Source organism: Candida albicans, chromosome 2 (assembly GCF_000182965.3).
Source record: "Candida albicans SC5314 chromosome 2, complete sequence".
Taxonomy (NCBI): Eukaryota; Fungi; Ascomycota; class Pichiomycetes; order Serinales; family Debaryomycetaceae; genus Candida; species Candida albicans.
The window spans coordinates 2,068,460-2,081,086 of NC_032090.1; the positions used below are offsets into that span (position 1 = coordinate 2,068,460).

A 12,627-nucleotide genomic window follows, 5' to 3' on the forward strand; every position below is an offset into this window, starting at 1 on the left:
CTTCACGTTCATTAGTTTTACCCACTCACTTTGTTTTCTTCTTCTTCTTCTTTTATATCAGATTTAGTCAATTTAGTATCACCAATTTCTATAGCATCATAAATGGCATTAGTTGTTTCTTTAAATAATTTTTCAGCTTCTTCATCATTATAAGGTTTTGCCTTTCTATATTTTTTAAGAGCCATTAATAATTTGATATTATTATCAGTTAAATTATCAGTTTTAGATAATTTAACAAATATATATCGAAATATTTCTTGTTCCATTAATTTAGGATAAGTGGACACAACTACCAGTGTGTTTGTGTTTGTGTTTGTGTTTCCGTTTCCATTTTTCTTTGCAGTAATAAATCTTTGTGGGATTAATAATTTAATTGATGATTTTAACATTAATTTATATAAATAAATTTTTTTGTTTTCATTTTCATTTTCATTTCCAATATTAAACCAATTTAAATGATTTAATCTTATTAAAATTCGATTTATTTGATCAATAAATTCATCAGGTATAAGTTTTTTCATTAATAAATTTCTTGACCATTGATAATTTATATCATTAAATATAATTAAATTTTTTAAAAATTGTTCCAATTGAATAAATCGTAAATCTTTATCATCAACTTTATTGTTATTGTTATTGCTATTATTGTTATTGTTATTATTTTGATTATAGGCATGATAATATTCTAAATCATCATGAATCGCCCACCAAATTCTCATTAAATATTTGAATTGAATTTGTATTCTATCTTTATCTTTATCTTTACCAACAAGAGAAGGAGGAGGAGGATTTAAATCTTTTGATATTAAAGTTTGAAATAATTCCATGATTAAATGAGTTTTAGTTAATCCTTTTTCACGTCCATATTCAGTTATTTTATTAATAAATATTCCAAGAATCACTTCATCAATCACTGAACGATCTAACTTCTTACCTGCTGCCATATTTGATACTGACAAAGTTTCCGAGTCTTTGATTACACCATTTAAAACATTGCGGGTGGTGGTGGTGGTATTATTATTATTATTATTATTATTATTATTATTATTATTAAAAATTGATAAATTTATACGTAATCCACCCCATTTAATCATAGCATACCAAAATGCAATGACAAATTCATTTAATTTACCCATGTTAGTTAATGAATCAAATAATGGCATCAATAAAAATTTCGTCATCCCATGATTATTTGCCCTGCCAATTTCTCTGGTGAAATCAATTAATGGAACTGGTTGTAATCCATTAAAATTTTTACTATTCTTGGTAGGCATAATCACTTCAGGATTAAAATTTTTATCATTAATTAAATTGGCAATTTTATAAGGATCTAAATTTTTAATTTTATCATTAAATTTTAATTTTATATTGGATTGTATGGCTTGTTCAATTGCTAAATTGATTTTCCTATCAATTCTAGATTTAAATGATTTCTTAGCAATTATAGGGCTATCGGTATCTATGTCTTTGCCTTCTTCTTGTTCACCAATAACTTGTTGGACAAATTTCAATAATGAATCAATTTCTGGTGATGATTGTTTTAATATAGATAAAGCTTTTTCATTATATAAATAATGTGAACCAATGGGTGGTTTAATTTTAATTTTAATTTTGGAGTTTGTTGTTGTTGTTGAGTTTGTTATTATTCCTCCTCCTCCTCCTCCATTACATAACAGACTAACATAACTAACAATCAATGGAGAATCTAATTCAATTTTTTCTTTATTCCATTTATGAATATTAAATGAATCTAATTCTGGATCACCATTATTAGAAGTTGTTGGCAATGGTGGTAAAGCTAATTGTTTAGCTCTTTCGAAAATTTTCTGTGATGTTTTGATATGACCAGCTTCAATATCTAATAATCTAATAATACATTCATTATTTGAAATTGTTGGACTATTATTGTTGATCATTATTTTTTCCATTTCATTATCAAAATATTTCTTTATTCCTTTTAAAAATATCGTAAAAGTTTTAGAATCAGGATTAATTGATTGTAAATTTTCTTTAGGATTGGCCATTAATTCATTGAAAAAATCCCATGCTCTAACTTGTTCATCACGGAAATCTTTAACTAATACACTTAAACATGCATTAAATACTTCAATTGGAACCGTTTTAGAAGAAGAAGAAGAAGAAGAAGAAGAATTGGTTGCTAATTCTAATCGCCAATTTTTAAAAATTTTTTCAACTCTATTGAAAAGTTCTTCATTAACAATAGTACTTCCTTGTTGTTTTTGTTGATTGTCGTCACCCCATGGTATGGCTTTAGCAATTCCATGAAATAAAATCACATAAGTTTGTAAATTTGTAGGTATACCACTTGATTTCCGTTTACTAAACAATTTCAAAGCTTGATTAATTTTCCCTTTTGATAATAACCATTGTAAAATTTCATTTGAACCAACAATACTACAATTTTTATCGGAAATTTGACATAAATACATTGCTCTTTCAATATCATTATCAATTTTTAATAATTCTTTAACATTCTCACAAATATAATATGAATCTTGTAATTGTTTCCCATCAGTACCTAATAAAGCAAGTGCTAAATTTCGATTAATTTGTCTCCCACTTAATTTTTTCACTTGCATTAAATTTTTAAATATTAATTTTGATATTGGTGATGAATACTTGATTTGTTGGGTCGTTAATTTTTGGATATCTATAGGTTTATTATTATTGGGATCTCTAAATGTTACTGAATCATATTGATTTTGTAATACTTTTAAAGCTCCTTTGAGATTATAACTTGTAGTAGATTTAGTTTCAAATTCTTCCGATGGTTTCTTGCGTTGATTTCGACGTTGTTGTTGTTGTTGTTGTTGTTGTTGGTGTTTTCTAATGGTTAAAGGATCAATATCATCATCACGTAATTTACGAAGTAATTGTTTTCCATAAAATGTAGTTGTTTGATGAAAGTTACGACTCCAAATAGGTCGTATATGTTGACTGGATCGTAACATTTAAGCAGGGAAGGGGGGAATATCTAACTTCTTGGTGTAGGTCATCTCAAGAGAAGAAGACTAAAAAAAAAAAGTTTGTGTCTAAGCAAAAAAAAAAAAAATAGTTGTACAAAACATTTCGAGATTCTACTACAATTCAATAACCCAAAGCTTAAGTTAAACAACTATCATGGAAAACTCAACAACAACAACAACAACAACAACAGTAACACAGCCTGATGAATCATATCAAAGAACAAAATGGATTGAAACAAAAAAGAATATCAAACAATTATTACAACAATTAACTCCATCTAATATTAAACAGACTGTACTACAATTATTTCAAATCAATCTTTTACGATATCAAGGATTATTCATTCGAGAAATAATGAAACAACAAATAAGAATCACTACCAACGCCGAGTTATATGGTAGTTTAATAAGTATAATAAATTCTAAAATACCAGAAATTGGAGAATTATTAATCAATAGACTTGTATTACAATTTAAAAAAAATTATCTTCAAAATAATAAAAATTTAATCAATTCATCAATTATATTTATTTGTCAATTAATTAATCAACAAGTATTAAATGAAATATTAATTCTTCAAATCTTACAAATGTTATTAGAATCTAATGTGCCAAACAACAACAATAATAATAATAATAATAATATTGAATTGGCCATAATGGTGTTAAAACAAACGGGACTGTATTTATTTAAACATTCAAATACGGCATTAATAATGATATTGAATCGATTAAAAGATATACTTCAAGATGGTGCTAACGCTAATGCTAATGGTGGTAATGGTGGTGTTGGACTAAGTTCATGGAATCGAAAATCCATTGAATATATACTTAAATTAGCGAGAAATGATTTTAAAAATATTTCAATCATAAAGAATGGATTAGATTTGGTAGAAACAGAAGATAAAGAAACTCATGTGATTACATTAGAAGATAAATTATATTCTCGAGATCATTTAAATGTATTTAGTGTGGATGAAGAATATCTTGATCATGAAAATGAATATATTGAATTAAAGAAAGAAATTTTAGGAGAAACTGACCATGAAGATGAAAATGAAAATGAAATCCAAGTTATTGAAACCACCAAGAATTATGAAGAAAAAATAACTGATATGTCACAATCAGAATTATTACAATATCAAAAAACTGTATATTTAACAATTATGTCATCTATGTCATCTGATGAAGCAGTTCATAAATTACTCAAACTAAATTTCAAATCCAAGATTAAGAACAAGACCAAGAACAAGACCAAGACCAAGACCAACTCTAATGATAATGAAATATTGGCAGATATGGTAATTAAATGTTGTTCACAAGAGAAAACCTATCTGAAATATTATGGTATCATTGGAGAAAAATTAATATCAAGAAATGATCATTGGCATAATCTTTTCATCAAATTATTCAAATATTATTATGATATAATTGAAAATTTTGAAACTAATTCATTAAGAAATTTAGGTAAATTTTTCGGTCATTTATTTGCTTCGGATAAATTGGCATTAGATCAAGCTTGGTCAAATATTAAATTAACTGAACAAGATACGAATCCGGCAAAAAGAATTTTACTTAAATTTATATTCCAAGAAATGATTGAAGAATTAGGGATAAATGAAGTTAAAGAAAGATTAATTAATGATGATTATTTGAAACCTTATATTAAAGGGATTTTCCCCGTGATTAATGTTGATGGGAAAGATGCGGATGCAATTAGATTTTCAATTAATTTTTTCACAGCTATTGGTTTAGGTGTTTTAACTGAAGAAATGAGATATGTGTTAGATAATCTATCCGAGCCAGAAGAAGAGGATGACCGTGGACGAAGTAGATCAAGAAGCTATTCAAGAAGTGCTTCGAGTAGTAGTTACAATTCACGGTCAAGAAGTTATTCTCGTAGTCAATCAAGATCATCAAGAAGTCCAAATCCAAGAGGTCGACAAAGATTTAAAACTAAAAAACATAATCATAATGAATCAAGAACACCTTCACGAGAAAACTTAAAACGGAAACGTAGTGAATCAGTAACGGATAGGAATGGCAACAACAACAACAACAACAACAACAATCTTCAAGATTTGTTAAATAATTTAAAATAAAGTTATCTTAGTTGTTGTATAGATTACTAAAGATTATGGAGTTGATTATTTTTGTCAAAAACATGACACAATCGTAGTAGTAGTAGTAGTAGTAGTAATGAACCCACCCACAATTATTGAACTGTTTACATTGTTGATAGGACTGCTCTAGGATGATGATGATGATGATGAGTATTCAATTAAATATAATCCGGGGTTTGAATATATGTAGTAACAATAATTCAAAACCCAATGACTAATGCATAACCCGCGTTATACATAAATATAAATATGATGATGAGTGTTGATAATTCGGTGATATCGCTTGGACGTATTCCCAAATGTACACAAAAATGTATAGTCATCCTACTTACTTACTACTACCAATAGAATCAATTGTAAAAGTCATCATCACCAACAACCAACTAAAACAAACCACATTGTGCATAATTCTTCTTTCTTCGTCACGTCACGTCACATCACAATTAATTGTAATTCTTCTTCTTGCCGTTACATGGAACAATCCGGAACAACTTTTTATAGTTAATGAACAAGAACCACCATATAGAAATACTTTGTTGTTTATTACAATTGACTAAGATATAACAACAACTCAAACAACACTATACTATACAATACTCTCAAATTTTCTTTACTTAAAATCTTAATTAATCTGTTTACCTGTTTAAAATATAAAGATGAGGTTCTGGTAAATAGAAGAATTAAGTGACCTCTTCTTCTTCTTCTTCTTCTCAACCAACAACAGTTCCTTATTGGCCGATTGAACAAAAAAAAATCTAGTGAGTGACTTACATAATTAGTATCCTGCATATAACCAAGCGTGAATTGAATTGAATTGAATTGAGTAAATTTTTCAACCAATAGAAATTTTTCAGTTTGAAATAGCAAAAAAAAAAAATAGTCCTCTCTTTCTTTCTCTATTACTATTTACTATTTACTATTTACTATTTACTATTTACTATTATATATATATTAATTTCAACTTCCACTAAACTTGTTTTCATATTTGGAAAAAATTTTTATTTACTTCTTTCTTTCTTTCTTTCTTCTTTCTTTTTCTTCTTCAATTTAATTTAATTTAATTTAATCTATATACATATCATTACAATGCCAGCTCCATTTGAAAAAGGTTCAGAAAAGAAAGGTGCCACTTTATTTAAAACTAGATGTTTACAATGTCACACCGTTGAAAAAGGTGGTCCACACAAAGTTGGTCCAAATTTGCATGGTGTTTTCGGTAGAAAATCCGGTTTAGCTGAAGGTTATTCTTATACTGATGCTAACAAGAAGAAAGGTGTTGAATGGACTGAACAAACCATGAGTGATTATTTGGAAAATCCAAAGAAATATATTCCAGGTACTAAAATGGCTTTTGGTGGTTTAAAGAAACCAAAGGACAGAAACGATTTAGTTACTTATTTGAAGAAAGCTACTTCTTAAATGTGTTGAAACTTTAAACAACAACAACAACAACAACAACCAATGTATTTACGTTTTTTATTTGCAGATGAATTAAAATTAAAATTAAAATTAAAATCCCATCTCCCCCCCATTATGATGGTTTTGTTTTTAACAATTCAAATTGATAGAAATTTATTAAGAAAAATACAAGGCAAAGAGTGATGAACAATTTTCAGCTGATTGAATTAGAGACAGTTTAGACAGCTGTATTGTGATGATATCCTTGTTTTTTTTTTTCCATATATAATATTACTTTTTTTTTTTTTACTTTATTTTTACTTTACTTTACTTTACTTTACTGTATATATCTATAATTTATTATTCCTATTATTATTTTATTCTAATCTGTAATAAAACATCAAGCATTGAATGAAATTGGTATTATTGTTGTAGTAGTTGTAGAAGTTAAACACCAATAGATCAGATGAAATTCTCGGAAGAATATAACTGCCCTACGCCGTGTGTCTACCTAATTCCATTCGTGGGATCTGAAAAACTAAAAAAAAAAAAAAAAAGTGTCTTTACCAATTTTAACACGAACGCCACCACCACGGCCACCACCACGGCCTAAATCTTGGTCGCAAAAAAACAGAAAAATTGAACAAACAGGAACCAACTAACCACGACGAAAAGATTTTACGGTTCATTTCCATTCATTCATTCATTCTTTTCCTTTCCTTCTTCTAACAAGTTCCACTACACGTTCCAGACTATGAATAACGATCCTAAATTTCAAGTACAGGTTGATCCTAATGAAGATACCGAATGGAATGATATATTAAGACAACATGGTATCATCCCTGAAAAACCACCATCTCCATCAGTTGAACTAGAAACAGCATTAGAAGAAGCCATAGTTAAACAATATGATAATCGATTAGAAAATAAAGATTTAGATGAATTAGATGAATTAGAAGATGAAGAAGATGAAGATTTTCTTAATCATTATAAACAAAAAAGAATGGCAGAAATTAAAAAACTTTCTGAAAAGAAGAAATTTGGTCATGTATTACCCATTAGTAAAAATGAATATGAAAATGAAGTTACAAAAGCATCTAAAGAATCATATGTCTTAGTCCATTTATCATTACAATCAAGTTTACAAAGTCGATTATTATCATCGATTTTAATTGATTTAGCTTCAAAATTTCCTGAATTGAAAATATGTGATATCCCAGCACAAAGATGTATAGAAAATTATCCTGAATCAAATTGTCCAACATTAATTATATATCATGATACAAATGTTGTTAAACAATTTATCACTTTGACTCAATTGGGTGGTAATGCAACAACTTTGAAAGATGTTGAAACTGCTTTAGCAGATTTAAATGTAATTGGATTCCATGATAAACGATTAATTATTAATAATGATGAAGATGAGGACTTGGAACAAGCAAGAAAATTAAGATTTGCAAAGAAATCTATAAGAGATGGAAATAGGAATAATGAAAAAGATAAAGATGAAGATGATGATGATGATGAAGATGATGACGATTTTTACGATTAGGGATGATGAGTAGGGGGGGTTGAAATATAATTTAGACGAGGGAAGGGTCTCTCTTCTTTTTTTTTTTTTTTCATTGTCAAAATAATACAAAAGGATATAATATAAATTAACGTTTGTTGTTTCAATAAGGTTCTTTTGACTTCTTCTTCTGGGTCTGTATGGTTTTTAATCCAATTGTATATAATTTAGTCATATTAACTTTTTTAAATTGGATTTTCATTGTATAACAAATATCAGGAGAAGAAGAAGAAGAAGAGCATAATAATTTTTTTTCTTCTTTATTTGTTTGTATTTTTTTTTAAGTTATTCTTTATTTATTTACTTCTTATTTTTGAACTGATCACCAATATACAAATTCTTCTTTATTCAAAAGCCTTCTATCCATCCAGTTTAATTGGTTTTTTTTTGGTCTCTTCAATTTGATTGAACTAGATCAATCAATCTAAACCATAAGCGATGGGTACTTTAATTGATGATACAAATGGATTGACAAATACCCCAATTTTGGCGTCAAAAAATAATGTTGCAAAGTTTCAACCCTCACTAAATGAAAATGAACCTACCACCACAACCACCACCACAACCATATCGAGAGAATCTACAATTGATAAAGTAAATGTACCAGAAGAAAACACCTCATTGATCATTAGTCAAGAGGATCTTTATTCAACCATTGATGATGATGGCGACAACGATAATGAATCAAATTCTTTAACCGCTGATACTGAAGACCACAACAAACTCAACCTGAAATCAGACTCTTATACTTCTTATATTGAACATGAATTAGATCTACCCCAATTTGAAAGAACAATATTTCAACATCATGATATTCAAATCAATGTCCCGGATTCCAAACATAGTTTAGAGGCCACAGAAACTGATATGGAAATTTCTGAAATTTTGCAATTACCTAAATCATATTTTGCTTATCCAACTACAACTACATCAGAATTTAAACATACAAATATAACAACAACAACAACAAACTTGCCAGATCCAGAAGTTGTTGCCGCTGCTGCTACTGCTGCAAAATCTGAAGAAAAGGAAGAAAACACAATCCCACCACCATCACCACCTCAACAACAACAACAACTAATACCTTCTTCAGGTGCCACTGAACAGAAAGTTAATCCAGTGAGTCAAGCATTAAAAATGAATACTAGTATCAAGAAATTAAAATTGGCAACATCTAATAATATTGATGGAGCCACTCCACTTATTATCAATAGTCCTACTGTAAATGAAATCAAATTACCAACAAATAATTCTTGGGTTTTACAAGATTATGAACAATTATTTGGAACCAAGAAATTCCATAAAGAAATTGAATTGGCAAAATCTTTACGGTTTGCTGATACTACAAATAGTGTTTGTTCTGATCTTAAACATGAAAAATTGATTTATATTTCAACTAGAATAATCAATCCAGGGAAAATCTTATCATTTTATTTAAAACATCCACCACTACCACCACCACCTTCCTCTTCTACTACTACTACTACTACTACTACTAACACCAAAAGAGATTTATACATTGATTTGATAATGAATAATAATGGCTGTAATATATTGTTACAATTGATAAAATATATTCATGAGAATGAAACTTTAGTGGAGAGTTCAATTGATTCAGTTCATGTTAGAATTCTGGCATTTTATGTTCATCAAATTAAAGTATTTCTTAATTTAATTACTGAAGTGATGAAAATTTATCAAAAAATTAAAACTTTAGGATTATTTGTTCGTATTCATCAATATGAAAATGGATATGTTTTAGGTGCTCCACAAGAGGGGAAAGTTAAACTCCCTCAAAAGTTAGAGAAATTATATTTAGCCAATGAATTGAAATTGGATGAATTTTTCCATTTACCAGCTTCAATAAAAGCACTTGGGTTACATAATACCAATTTATCAAGTTTAAGTAAATTCAATTTATGTAAAAATTTGGAAAGTCTTCATATTAGTGGTGAAACAATAAATCAAACTAATCGATTAGAAACATTTCCTAAAGGGTTTTACCTTTTGAAAAATATCAAATTTGAAGCATCAACAATTGTTAATTTTAATTTTGAAAAATTTATTCATTTAACATCTTTAAGTTTACTGAATATTGATTTTGCTCAATCAAGACAATTGGAATTCCCCTTGGGGTTAAAAAAATTGGAATTTATTGATTGTTCTATTTCATCTCATATACTGGCATTCCCGGATTCTTTAAGAGTATTGGTGATTACACGAGGTAAATGGAGCACCAAAAGAAATGCCAATATTTCTCGATTGCAAAAATTAATAGTATATGAAGTTCAAATTAAAGATTTAACTGAAAAAATAAACAGTTGTTTTGGATTATTTCATCTTGAAGTGATCAATTGCAATTTAAATAATGTTGAGACATTAAAGTTTTCCAAAAATTTAGTATATTTGAAATTTATTAATGTTAGTCTAGTTGGCGTTAAGTTCCCAATGTTCCCACAATCATTGGAAGTGATTAATATTGAACGGAACGGAATTCTGCAATGTGAATTGAATTGCAATTGCAATTGCAATAGCAAATTGAAAACATTAAGAATTGCTCATAATGATTTAACTGATGAGTTTGATATTAGTAGTCAACCGGTTCATGATGTTAATTTAGAAGGTAATAACAATTTAACTTTAGTGCTACTACATGATAAAACCAAAATATTAAATGTGTCGAATACAAATATTCAACATATTATTGGCAATGGTCTTACTAAACTTGTATTAAATGGATGCAACAACAACAACAACAACAACAACAACAAAATTGATTGGAAATCATTTAAATTATCACAATTTGTTACCCAATTAAGTCTTCAAAATTGTCAACTTGAAACTTTTGAATTTGAATCTAATCAAGAAGGAATTGAATTAAAACATCTTAAAGTATTGGATTTATCGAAAAATAAACTACACCTGATAAATTTGGTTGAATATGAGAATTTAGAAGATGTTGAATTATCAAATAATGAATTGAAAAAACTTTCCAATGACAATTTCCCATTGAATATCAAATCAATTAATGCAGAGAAAAACCAGATTCAAAAAGTTGATTTACAAGAATTATATAACTTGATATGGTTACAAGTTTCTGAAAATAAATTGAATGGAATTGAACAAATTCAAATTCCTAATAGTTTAAACACATTAATTTTAAATGGTAATATTTTCAATGAAATTAATGATGCAAATTTTAAATTATCGGAAAATTTACGACATTTGGAATTGAATAAATGTAAAATTTCCAAATTTAATTTAACTTTAAATGAAAAATTAATGTCGTGTAGTTTAAATGGGAATAAATTACATACCAAAAATTTCCATATTAAATTTATTCAATCACCGCTGCCGTCGTCGTCGTCGTCGCCGTCGCCATCTTTGGTGGAAGTGTCAACAAGTGGTTTAAAGTTTCTTGATTTAGGTAGTAATTTTTTCAAAACATTTGATTTTAATATGATTAAAGGGATTGAATTATCAGAAATAAATTTAGCTAATAATATGTTTGATGAAATACCAGAATCAATACCAGATAATATATTATCTGCCATAATGTTTAAAGTTGATTAATTAATTAAAGAGAAAACAAAAACAAAAAATGAAAAGAAAAGAAAAGAAAAGAAAACTTAGCTACAATTATTTTGGTGTATGTATGTATGTATGTATGTRTATGTATGTATATGTATAGCTATTTATACAAATTGAATTTAATAATGATGTACAAGTATAATTTATAAGATCCTACTTAATTTGAATAAAGAAATCTTAAAACATTGAATGAAGACTAACTAAAAAAAAAAAAAAAAGGATCAACATTAAAGTAGTAATATTATTCAAAGTGATAATAAATGAAATGAAAAAATTGAATTTAATAAAAAGATTATGAGAGAATCATATTTTATTATTATTATTTAGATGTCAGATGTCAGATGTCACACGCGCACTAGGAGGGGAGGGGAGTTCCTGAATTGCTGTGTGTGGCTTTACTTTCTTTTTTCTTTCTCAGGAGGCGAGGCGACTCAACTAGACGGAAATACTACCACCATTAGATTCCCACCACCTCCCACCACCTCCTCCTCCTTCTGGTACCACCATTTGCCACGACCCATCTAACAATTCTCTTAATCAGAATTTTGTTTTTTCTTTTTTCTTCTTCTTTTTTCTTCTTCTTCTTCTTTCTTCTTCTTCTGTGAATTGTGAAAAATTTACAACCGATTTTCTACTCCACTCATTTCATTAATACAATATTTAATTTAACTTACAACATCAATTCATTCATCAATTATATATAGGGAATATTTCAATAGAATATTAACTTTTTGGACTTTATTTAACTATTTATTCTCTCTTTTTTTTTTTATTTATTTAAAAACATCCATCTTCTCCTTGGCATATTCCCATCATCATTTTATTGAAATTATTATTCAACGTTTCACTATTCCCCTTTGATTTTGTTTTTTTAGTTTTTTTAGTTTTTTGTTTTTTTTTGAAAGAAAAGAATCTACACACATTACATTTTGTTTTGCCCCATTTCAAATCCAATTTCA

The 12,627-nt window shown here is 27.8% G+C and overlaps 5 protein-coding genes across 5 annotated transcripts; 4 read left to right on the forward strand and 1 right to left on the reverse strand. All coding sequences in view use genetic code 12, as the record gives it.

The window, feature by feature from the left end:
* Positions 1 to 17: 17 nt before the first annotated feature.
* CAALFM_C210090CA (uncharacterized protein) lies at positions 18 to 2,972 on the reverse strand (the record flags this gene model as incomplete). Its single annotated transcript, XM_709324.2, has 1 exon — positions 18 to 2,972. One exon carries the CDS (start codon positions 2,970 to 2,972, stop codon positions 18 to 20), a length of 2,955 nt encoding a protein of 984 aa, XP_714417.2.
* Positions 2,973 to 3,141: 169 nt separating this feature from the next.
* Positions 3,142 to 5,088, forward strand: CWC22 (U2-type spliceosomal complex subunit; the record flags this gene model as incomplete). Its single annotated transcript, XM_709323.2, has 1 exon — positions 3,142 to 5,088. The coding sequence occupies one exon, from the start codon at positions 3,142 to 3,144 to the stop codon at positions 5,086 to 5,088; it is 1,947 nt and encodes a 648-aa protein (XP_714416.2).
* Positions 5,089 to 6,195: 1,107 nt separating this feature from the next.
* Positions 6,196 to 6,528, forward strand: CYC1 (cytochrome c; the record flags this gene model as incomplete). The annotated part of the gene is made up of 1 exon (XM_709322.1): positions 6,196 to 6,528. One exon carries the CDS (start codon positions 6,196 to 6,198, stop codon positions 6,526 to 6,528), a length of 333 nt encoding a protein of 110 aa, XP_714415.1.
* Positions 6,529 to 7,261: 733 nt separating this feature from the next.
* On the forward strand, positions 7,262 to 8,059 carry CAALFM_C210120WA (uncharacterized protein; the record flags this gene model as incomplete). Its single annotated transcript, XM_709321.1, has 1 exon — positions 7,262 to 8,059. The coding sequence occupies one exon, from the start codon at positions 7,262 to 7,264 to the stop codon at positions 8,057 to 8,059; it is 798 nt and encodes a 265-aa protein (XP_714414.1).
* A 456-nt stretch (positions 8,060 to 8,515) lies between these two features.
* CAALFM_C210130WA (uncharacterized protein) lies at positions 8,516 to 11,650 on the forward strand (the record flags this gene model as incomplete). The annotated part of the gene is made up of 1 exon (XM_709320.2): positions 8,516 to 11,650. One exon carries the CDS (start codon positions 8,516 to 8,518, stop codon positions 11,648 to 11,650), a length of 3,135 nt encoding a protein of 1,044 aa, XP_714413.2.
* Positions 11,651 to 12,627: the final 977 nt, after the last annotated feature.